An 11,627-nucleotide genomic window follows, 5' to 3' on the forward strand; every position below is an offset into this window, starting at 1 on the left:
GCTTAAAAAATATCTAACATCTAAATAAAATGCTTATTCCATATGGAAAAGGGCATGGCACAAAAATGCTCAAAACAAAATGATGCCAATTTTGAAAAACCTTAGGAAAAAGGAAACAAATAATGAATGCTAATATCGTATATGAGATCCGAGAATGAGTCAGGATTTAAGTTGATTATGTTCTTCTTCATATCAGTTTCCTGAAATTAAAACGGTGCTTACATTATGCATGCAATTACTTTACAGTTGAGTAAGAGAAAAAGAAGAAAAAGACATAAAATTCCTCAAGAGTAAAGGCAAGGAAAGTTTAGTCAGGAAAAATTATGTAGAGACTAAATCAAAATGTCAGAATAAGAAGTAGTGCATTTCGCTCCTACAACCCGTTTTAAATAACAGGAAAGTCAAATTCATGTGTAAAGAATAACTTCATGAGGGTACTGGGAAAAAAGAAAAGGGGGGAATTCCTGGAAGATGAAAAGCAGATGGGGAAGGGACACTGAGACAGTGGAAGACGAGGTGGCAATAAGAACTAAAGAGCTCTGAAATGGGAGGTTAACAAGGCCAGACAGTAGGAGGGTTCAGGAACTAGAAGCTAAAGGTTTTACAAAGAGGTGGAGCCCAGGCTAATTGCTCCCTCTAGACACTAGGCAGTGTCAGACTTGGGAGCTGCGGTGGGGGTGGGAGTGTTTGGCAGGAAGGGGAGGCCTCTCTCCTGGCAGGAAGCTGCGCTACGGGAAGAGGGAGGAGACTGCGGCGGCGGCGGCGGCGGCGGCGGCGGCGGCGGCGGCGGCGGCGGCGGCAGCTGGTGGAAGCCCAAGGTGGCAGAGGGGCCGCCGCCACCAAAGGAAGGAGGACGGCCTACAAACCCAGCAGCAGCAACGCCACCGCCCTCTTCGCCTGCCCCGCCGCCCTCCTAACATTCTCTTCGCCTGTGCATCCTTCCCTCCCAGCTCTGGCAAGCACTCACTGGACCGGTCGCCCGCGGATCCTCCTTCTCCACGGGCTCTTAGCAGAGGCAGCAGCGAGGTGTCCGATTTGGGCACGTGAGGCCCGCGATCTCCGGCGGTGGACGCCAGGCAGGGCAAGGCCATTGGTGGGCGCCAGAAAGGAGGGAGGGGGATGGGATGGAATCTTGCAAGAAATAAAGGTAGAAGTGGGCGCCAGGCAAGGGTGGAAGGCTGGCTGGGGTGGGCAACAGGAAAAGGGGGTGGGTGCCTTAAGAGCCAGGCAAGGATTTGGAAATGAGCATGGGGCAGCAAAGGAGGTGGATACAAGGGAAGCGGCTAGGATAGGCAGGGGGGCTTGTGGCCAGCAGTCTGGGGCTTTCAGGGCAGGTGGGCAGTGGGTGCAAGGGCGGGGAAACTGGACACGGAGCCAGGAGGAGGTAGCCCTTTCCCTTCTGCAGAGTTCCTAAACCCAGGCAGCACTCCAGCCACTCCAGCCCTTCCCCTCAGCCTAAAGGAACCTGAGAGAGGGAGAGAGAGAGAGAGGGAGGGAGGAAGAGGGGGAGAGAAGGAGCACAAGAGCAAGAGCACTGCAGGCACACAGCCAGGATTCCCAGCATTGCTGCCAGGCTCCTGGGGAAATTTTAGGCGCCTGTGCAGGGTACATAAGAGACATCGCTATGGGAGAAGTTCACCTTATGGCATATTGGATATCTGTCTCTATCCCCTCTCCTTTCCCTGCAGGCATGAAGACTCCCAATGTACAAGAGGCCGAAGGGCAACAAACCAGGGCAGCTGCAGGAAGGGCCACTGGGTCTGCAAACGTGTCCAAGAGGAAAACTTCCCAGAAGAAGCACAGAGGCAGACCTTCATCCCAGCCTCGCAGGAACATTGTGGGCTGCAGAATTTCCCATGGATGGAAGGAAGGCGATGAGCCCATCACCCAGTGGAAGGGAACTGTTCTGGATCAGGTGCCCATAAACCCCTCTCTTTATCTGGTGAAATATGATGGAATTGACTGTGTCTATGGCCTGGAACTTCACAGAGATGAAAGAGTTTTGTCTCTTAAAATTCTTTCCGACAGGGTGGCATCATCCCAAGTTAGTGATGCCAACCTTGCAAATACCATAATTGGCAAAGCAGTGGAACATATGTTTGAGGGTGAGCATGGTTCTAAGGATGAATGGAGGGGGATGGTCCTAGCCCAAGCACCTATCATGAAAGCCTGGTTTTATATTACCTATGAGAAAGATCCTGTCCTGTACATGTACCAGCTTCTAGATGATTATAAAGAAGGTGACCTCCGTATCATGCCAGAGTCCAGTGAGTCTCCTCCAGCAGAGAGGGAGCCCGGAGGAGTTGTAGATGGCCTGATAGGCAAACATGTGGAATATACCAAAGAAGATGGCTCCAAAAGAATCGGAATGGTCATTCACCAAGTGGAAGCCAAACCCTCTGTGTATTTCATCAAGTTTGATGATGATTTCCACATCTATGTCTATGATTTGGTGAAAAAGTCCTAACTGTTAGGATAAAATGTGCCACGATTTTGGAAATAAACGTATAATTTGTAGACACTCCAAAAAATGCTGCTTTTCAGTGTATTGAAAGTTTAAGGGTCCCTGAAAACCCAACGTCTTTGCCAGCATAACTGTTGTTTTGTTCTGAAAAATACAAGTTTATGTGGACATGACATGCTGTGTGTAAGCACTTTGTCTTGTTGAAAAGATTGAGTGTGTTTGGTGGATGGGGCACGAAAGGAAGGAACAGCTGTCAATTCAGGCTGTGAATAAAGTGCAGCTAGTATCATAATCACTCATCTAAAAATGGAACAAGACTTAGCTGGTCTGATCTGGAGGGGAGGGGAAAGGACTAATGATGGGCTGTGGGGGATGGGAGAGGAGGAGGTATCTACTTAGGCAGAGGGAGAGAGGGGTCAAACAATTGGGAGGCTCCCTGTGGGAGGGATAGGCTACAGGAGGGGAAACAGCCAATTTGGAAGGGAGGGAAGGATGTCAGAGAGTGGATCTTGAGGCTTCGAGGAAAACACTCGAGTAAATTGTGTAGAGAGGGACACAAGGACGCTTAGAAGAGGTCCAGAGTAAGGGAGATGGGATGATCAAGCTTCAGGGAAGCCAGAGGACACACAAAGGAGGGTCTATGCATGGGTAGCATGGCCAAAAATGGAGGGACACTGAGGAAGGAGCAATTGCAAGAAGAAAGAATGACGAGGAAATGAAAATTGGGGAGGGGGGAGGTGAGAGAGCAGGTCCCATGAGGGATGGAAAAGTTCAGGGAAAGCTGGACCCCAGCCATATCCATATTGCCCTCCCTGGCTCTGTGCACAAAGAAAGTGGCAACTGTCAAAGAAAGCAGATGCACTAGAGATTCCCTAGAAGGGCATTTGACAGCAATGAATGACTCAGACAACTTAAGTGGGAGCCAAGTGTATAACTTTAAAGCTTTTCTTGTTTCAGGGAGTTTGTGCCACACTGGCCCAACAGAACCTCAGCCCTCAGCCTAGACACACTAACATGGTGCTCCATAAACCTGGGCAGTGAGAAAAAGTTTTACCCAGAAAAATGGAACCTTGCTGAAGCCAGGTACAGCAGTACCACCACTGTTCTTCCTCCTACAGGAATGTTCTTGCCTCCCTAGAGAGGAGGAGCATGAGAGGATTGAACTTAATGTCTCTCCAGGGCATGGCGAGTACTTGACTATCCATGCTTCTTTCAACAGCTGCCTGAAACCACAGGTGGCAGCAACCAGTGCTCCACCAAAGGGAGGCTCTCTTGCCCTAGGAGCCCCATTCTGGCTATACTCCACACAAAGCCTGTGGCTATTGACACTACACTGGTGCTTCCTGGCCATCTTGTCCCCTTTAAACTCATGGGGAGCTCTGATGGAAGTTTGCGCAGCTCTTTTGTTTCCAGGTGATACTGGTGCCATGGTTGGTTGGGCTGGGAATTGTGATTTTGTACAACTAATTGCTTGGACTGTATAATGCCGCATGGAAGTGTTGTGGTTGGTGGAGGAAAAAGGAGTGACAACTGCAATAAAATCCCTCAGAACTGTGGTGTCCAGCTCATGGGTCTGTGTCCTTTACTTCTTCTTTGTCTTGTTTTTACCTGGTCCTCCTAAAGTCCCCCTCGAAACCCTTTTTTGGCTTCTGCACTCCTGCCCCTCACTGGAGTGCGTGTCATCCCTCAAGAAGGAGTGATGGAGGCTTTCATAACTCCATGCATACTGGGGTGGGTGGAGTTTCCAGGAGTTGAAAGAAGTTGGTAAATCCAGTTCATTCTCTCCACCCAAAATTGACCTGAAGCTGAGTGCCTCAATAATTGCACAAGGCAAGCCCACCTTGCCTTAGCAGGGATGAATTTTCTTTCATAGGATGCACAATTTTGTCCAGCCAACACCAGCAGGCCACCCAGGGAACAATGTCAGCCAGCTGTCTCACTTTGTTTGATCTTTGTGTGTGTGCTGTTTTTTCTTCTTCAAATTAGGTACCTTAGACATTTGAGGAATTTGCATAATGTAAAGCCATTTCTGGCTTCTCCTGGAAACCCAAACAAACAAACAAACAAACAGAAACCAACTTATTGGGGTCTACTTTCCAAGGAGGATACTAGGAGCCAGGTGCGTGGTAGGACTCAACCCATTTTAAGCTCAGGATCCTTGTCCTGGTGACCAACCCCACTGGCCTGCCTCTCTCTGGCAAAATGCACAGTTGTCCCCTGGAGACATTTTCATTTATAACGTTGGGGCTATTGCCAGAGAAATCTACCCTTTTTTTTTTTTTAACATTTGTTTTGCTCCCATTCGCTTCTTAATCCTCTGCCATGCCCTCTTCTATGCACAGGTACTGATGATACAGCAATGATAAATAGAAGCAAATAAAAAATCTTACTCTCACAGAGTTTTCATTTTAGTCTGGGAGGGAGGCAGTAGCCAAGATAAATAAGTAAATATAGAGTATTTTCATAGTTACAAGTGCTAAGAAGGAAAAATAAAGCAAGGAACAGGAAAACGAAATTGAAGGCAGGAGGCTGAGTTTGCACACTCACTGAGAGCTTGCATTTTGAGTGAAGACCTGGAGGTAATTGGAAAACTAGCCCTTAGCTGTCTAGAGGAAGGAACTTTGAGATAGAATGATTGACCATCTATCTCTATCATCTGTAGCCAGCTAGGGAAAGGGTCTTAAGAAGAAAAGGAAATGAGAATTGGAAAATCAAGCTCTGACCCTAGGTATTCCTATCCACATGGTCAGTTTCTTAACTTCCTCCAGAAAAAATCAAGTGCAATATGTCCTTTAAAGCACTTCCTCTTGTGCCATGGAAACCTCACCCCCACCCTTATGCTAATGAAGACTTGCAAACTCTTATCTTCAAGGTTTTTTGAAGAATACGCAATGGAGAGTTGGTTGTACCCTTTCTGACATCTGTATTTATATGCCATCCCACTAGTCACCTATAGGTACAGATCAAGCCCATAAAAATTCCTAGACAAGACATTCAGCATTACCCTCCCTTGGAACCCTCCACCCTACTGGGGAAACCTTTTCTGCTTTAAATAAATCTTGGTACTCTACCTCCACTTTTCTGTGGATCTGATTCTTTGAATTAGCAAGACAACCCACCTGACATCACATGTTACCGCATTCCAGGCCGAGGGATAGCAGCAAGTCTTCCCCAATTCAGTCGAAGACCTCATTTATTTGATTTATTTGAGGAGGAATAGGCAGTATCATATTATAGCTGGAGCAATATAGTGAGCAATATAGAGAATAATAAGAAGTTATTTCAGAGAGGTCATGGAAATCCCAGAGTCAGATAGCTTAAATCCGTGCAGGAATGAATGCAGAATGGAATTTCGCTTTTCCATCTAATGTGGTGGGAAGCCATTCAGCTATTTACAGCAGAAACATGATGTTTCCAACATTTTTAAGGGGATTACTTTGGCAATTCTATATGGTATGTAAAGATGGAAAAGTAGATATCAAATATACTAGTGGAACACAAGAGTGACATAGAAACACCTATATCTGGGAACCTTGAATTCTAATAGAGGTGATATTTCAGATCAGTAATGAAAAATAATTTTATTTTAAAAATTGATCAGCCACATTTAAAATATAAATTTACTTAAACTTTTCATCATACTTTACACATGAAATAAATTTCAAATCAATGGATGTATGGAAATATCACCATGAATCTTACTAATTTTTGTGACTAATATATGTTAATACATTTAAATGAATTTAAAGAAAATTATGCAAATTGTATAGCAACAAATTTTTAAGCACTAGTCTCTAATAAAAATAATATTGTTTAACAAGTGTTAATGCCAAACTTTTAAAGTAACATTTATGTTACTTTTATAATACAATTGGAGCAAAGATTTATATTTTTTTTCCTTTGGAACTGAGGACGATGACATTTAAAGTCTAAAAATGCAGAAACAATGATATTTTGACAATTTTTATTATATTAGATATGACCACCCTATTTGCAAAAGTTGTCCTGTATATAGTGGTTTAAAAGTAAGATTAGGATACAAAATTGGATGACAAATTGATAAAATAAATAATAGCATATTTTATGATTTAATGCAAATGACCAATACAAATTGGGCCAAAAAAAGTGAAATAGGAAACCACATGGTTAAAAGAAGTTATTACCTTATTCTATTCCCCATTATTTACCCTGTATTTTCCATATGTTATCTTCTAGCATATATTGTTCATTTATAATTTTTTTTCTCTTTCACAATGTCAGCTTTTTAAGTACATGAATTTTTTTTTCTTTCTGTTTTCTTATGTATCCAAGTTCTTTGAATGGTTCCTGGTACAAATATGTGCTCAGTAAGTATTTTATGATTTTGTGAATCTCACTAATATTCAGGAAAATGGAAATCAAAATGACATACACAGCCAGGTTCAGTAGTGCACACCTATTGTTCCAGCAACTCAGGATCCTGAGGCATAAGGAACACATGTTCAAGATCAGCCTCAGCAATTTAGCAAGGCCTTAAGCAACTTAGCGAGATCCTGTCTCAAACTAATAAAATAAAAGGGCTAGGAGTCTAGCTCACTCCTGGATTCAATCCACAGTATCAAAATTTTCAAAATGAAATATGCTTTTATATGTATCAGATGAACACGTATGAAGTTTGAAAATATGTATTGACAACCAGGTCAACAATTCAGAGATCCTATGCACTGGTGGGTGTTTAAGTTGGAGATAAATATGTCATTATCTAGAAGGTTTGGAGGTTGCAATTTTCCACCAATTTCACTCTTTTACATTGTCCAAAGACAATTCTGCATGAGTCTCTTGTGTTTCTGCACATCTTATAAGCAAAGAATGATTTTTCTTTGCTTTTCACTATCTTTTGAAGGATGTTTGAGTGACAAAAATCTTTATAAAGCCTGAATGTTCTCTCTGATTTGTGGCTACTAACCCACAACAAGGCAGGGTGGAGAAGGGAAGAATAGAAATCCATTGGAGTAGACAAGGGAAGGGAAGGGAAGGGGAGGGGAGGGGAGGGGAGGGGAGATGAGAGGGGAATAGGAAAGACAATAGAATTAATAGGTCATAACTTTCCTAACCTTGTGTTTGAATACATGACTGGGGTAACTCCACATCAAGTATGACCGCAAGAATGGGAACCTAAGTAGAATAAGTTAAGTTATAATCTATATATGTATATTCTGTTATGTATAACTAAACATAAATTTTTTTAAAAAAATCTTTGAAAAATAGAGAAATTGATTCCATAGAAAAAGTAGAAATTATTATTACAATGTAACAAATATGTCTCTTTCTAGAGCAAAGGGAAGATATATTAACTATTATAAAAGATAAAATCCCTTAAAATGAAATTTCCTTTTCCCTAATGAAACCTACTATATATGTCAGCTGCCCATTTCATATCACTGTGGCAAGAAGGACTCAGGAATCTAGGGTAAATGCTAATGTTCTGGCTATTGCTATTGTCATGAATAATAAACTATTAATGAGCTAAAACTGAGGTAGTGGTTTTAGTGTACCAGAAAGTATTCAAAAAGGCTAGAACCTTACCTTGTTTCTTGCTTACTCAGCTCCAGGTGACACAATCCACCAATCCATTAGTTAATCTCTGGTCCCTCCATTTTGACAAATAGTACTAATATTCATCCTGAGTTGACGTAAGTTTTTGTCCCCTATCAGACAACAGTGACAGACATACAACAACAATGAGAGTAAAAGGAGGGAAATAACAAGCGCTATGGGCAGAACACTGGTAAATCATTAAAACATGTGCCAGTTCACTTGGGCAACAAGAGGACCAAACAAATGATGCTCATAAAGAACAAAAACAGCGAGTCTGTTTCATGACTCAACTCAATCTTAAATATTCATGTGAATCTTAATATAAGATATATTAGGAGATAATGGTAAATAACTCAGAGGATTTTTTGCAGTGGTGAATGGCTCTTTAAAGGAGTTTTGGCACTCACAATGAGATTTCTAGTATAAATAAAATCCTGTGTCCCCCACAGATGAATCATTTAACAGTATATGGGCTCTCTCTGCCCAAGAATGGGTTTACAATGATGGCAAATTTACCCACTGATGAATGAGAAATTGACCCAAAGAAACTTGATTTCTTGTGTATAATATCACCATCCAGAAAATGCTCCTAGCATGAATATCTAAATCAAGTGATAAAAAATGTTCTCTTGTTCCACTAAGTTATGATGAATTTCTCAAATAAGCTCTCTGTATGTGAGTCAAGTTAGCCAAAATTTGTAAAGCTTAGTTTTAGGCATAAAGTTTTATCTATGACTGCTGAGGGAAAACATTCTTTAATGCTAAAATACTGTGTCCTCAATAGATGAAACATTTAATAGTATATGGGCTCTTTCTGCTCCATCACCAATTTGGTAATCTGAATATGTTAGAAGTTCAATATATTGAGAAACAAGAAGTCACTATGCCACACAGAATTAAAGGTAATTGCAAAGCCTTTCTAATGGTACCAAATAACTTTCTTCTTCCATGTTCCCTGCTTCCCCCTCTTTAACCTAACCGTAGCTGATATAAGGAGAAAAATGGTTAGAGATTTGGGCCTAGGTCTCTCTGTCCCCAAAAGAGATCAACTGCCATAGGCAAACATAATTTGCATTTCTCTGGTGATTAATGACAATAAGCACCTTTTCAGGATCCTCTCTGCTATTCCTATATCTTCTTTAGAGAATTGTCTATTTAGAATCTTTGCCAATTTTGACTTGTCTTTTTATCGTTGAAATTTAATAGTTCTAGATATGTTTCTTATCAGATATATGATAAGCAAATACCTTATCCTATTTTGTAGGTTGTCCTTTCACTTTCTTGATATTCTAATTTGAAAGCTAAAACCTTTTCATTTTGATAAACTTGAGTAAATCTAGTTTTTCATAGCTGAGTATCCATTGCCAAATCCAAGATCACAGATATTTACACTATGTTTCTCTAAGAGTATTGCTGTTTTAATGCTTACATTTAGGTCCATGATCCATTTTGAGTTCTTTTTATTTGGGAGGGGGGTAAGTTCTGACCTCACTTTTTATATTTGTTCTTATTATACATAATAATAGAATGTATATTGACATATTATACATATATGGAGTTTAAATTTCCATTCTTCTGGTTGTACACAATGTAGAATTACACTGGATATGTACTCATATATGCACATAAAAAGTAATATCAAATTCATTTTGCCATCTGTCCTATTCCAAAACCCCCTGCCTTCCCTTCATTCCCCTTTGTCTAATACAAAGTACTGGTATTCTTCCCTACCCACCCCCCACCCCACCATATTTTGACTTAGTATCCGCATATCAGAGAGTACATTCGGCCTTTGGTTTTTTGGGATTGGCTTATTTTAGTAAGCTTGATAGTCTCCAGTTCCATTCATTTACCAGCAAAAGCTATGATCCCATTTCTCTTATTGCTGAGTAATATTCTGTTGTATATATATACCACATTTTCTTTATCCATTCATCTGTTGAAGGGCACCTAGACTGGTTCCATAGTTTACCTATTGTGAATTGAGCTGCTATAAACATTAATGCGGTTGCATCACTGTAGTAAGCTGATTTTAAGTCCTTTGGGTATAAAAGGAGCAGTGGGATAGCTGGGTCAAATGGTGGTTCCATTCCAAGCTTTCTGAGGAATCTCCATACGGCTTTCCAGAGTGGCTATACCAATTTGCAACCCCACCAGCAATGTATGAGAGTACCATTCTCCCCACATCCTCGCCAACATTTATTGTTGCTTGTGTTCTTGATAATTGCAATTCTGACTGGAGTGAGATGGAATCTCAGTGTAGTTTTAATTTTCATTTCTCTAATTGCTGGAGATGTTGAACATTTTAAAATCTATTTGCTGACCAATAGTATTTCTTTTTCTGTGAAGTGCCTGTTCAGTTCCTTTGCCCTTTTAGCCAGAGTAATCAGACAGAAAAAAAATTAAAGGGATATGAATAGGAAAAAAGAACTCAAACTATCCCTATTTGCTGAAGACATGCTTCTATATTCAGAAGACCCCAAAATCTCCACCAGAAAACTGGAACTCATAAATAAATTCAGAAAAGTAGCAGGATATAACATTAACACCTATAAATTAATTGCATTACTATATGCTGAAAGGAAATTAGGAAAACTACCCCATTCACAATGGCCTCAAAAAAATAAAATATTTGGGAATCAATCTAATGAAACAGGTGAAAGACCTCTTCAATGAGAATGACAGAACACTAAAGAAAGAAATTGAAGAAAACTTCAGAAGATGGAAAGATCTCCCATGTTCTTGGATATGAGTCCAATATTGAAGTGGAAAAACAGACATCTTTTTTTCTTTCTAATCTTAGGGGAAAAACATCCAGTAGTACTAGTTTATCATAGATGTCTGAAAGATATCTTTTATGGGGTTGAAATACTTCTGTTCTGCCTGGATTAATATTGTCAAAATGTCCATACCACCAAAAGTGTTATACAGATTTAATGCAATTCCTATTAAAATTCCAATGATGTTCTTCATAGAAATAGAAAAAGCAGTCATGAAATTCATTTGGAAAACAAAGAGACCCAGAATAGACAAAGCAATCCTTAGCAAGAAAAGTAAAGCAGGAGGCATTACAATATCAGACCTTAAATTATACTGCAGAGTCACAGTAACAAAAGCAGCATGGTATTGTCACCAAAAGAATGTAGACCAATGGTACAGGATAGAAGACACAGAGACAACCCCACATAAATACAGTTTTCACATACTAGACAAAGGTGCCCAAAACATACATTGGAGAAAAGATAGCCTCTTCAATAAATGGTGCTGGGAAAACTGGAAATTCATATGTAGCAAAATGAAATTAAACCCTGTCTCTCACCCTGTTGAAACTCATCTCAAAGTGGATCAAGCACTTAGGCATTAGACCAGAGTTCCTGTGCCTACTGGAAAAAAAGTAGACCCAAATCTACATCATGTTGGCTTAGGAACTGATTTTCTTAACAAGACTTCTAAAGCACAAGAAGTAAAATCAAGAATCAACAAATGGGATGAAATCAAACTAAAAAACTTCTTCACAGCAAAGGAAACAATCAAGAATGTGAAGAGAGAGCCTACAGAATGGGAGATAATCTTTGCCTCCTGTACC

At 40.6% G+C, this 11,627-nt stretch overlaps 1 protein-coding gene across 4 annotated transcripts; it reads left to right on the forward strand.

The window, feature by feature from the left end:
• The first annotated feature begins 770 nt into the window (after nucleotides 1-770).
• LOC306651441 (spindlin-2B) lies at nucleotides 771-2,816 on the forward strand. 4 transcript variants are annotated; one of them, XM_079124027.1, is made up of 2 exons: nucleotides 771-1,147; nucleotides 1,689-2,816. In XM_079124027.1, exons 1-2 carry the CDS (start codon nucleotides 1,120-1,122, stop codon nucleotides 2,465-2,467), a joined length of 807 nt encoding a protein of 268 aa, XP_078980153.1. In that variant the 5' UTR covers nucleotides 771-1,119; the 3' UTR covers nucleotides 2,468-2,816. The 4 variants fall into 4 exon arrangements, with proteins under 4 accessions (XP_078980153.1, XP_078980156.1, XP_078980154.1 ...); XM_079124030.1 differs by having other exon boundaries at nucleotides 771-1,076; nucleotides 1,689-2,815; XM_079124028.1 differs by having other exon boundaries at nucleotides 771-1,093; nucleotides 1,689-2,814.
• The last annotated feature ends 8,811 nt before the right edge of the window (nucleotides 2,817-11,627 follow it).

The sequence above is a fragment of the Sciurus vulgaris genome (genome assembly GCF_902686455.1).
Source record: "Sciurus vulgaris genome assembly, chromosome: X".
Classification (NCBI taxonomy): domain Eukaryota; kingdom Metazoa; phylum Chordata; class Mammalia; order Rodentia; family Sciuridae; genus Sciurus; species Sciurus vulgaris.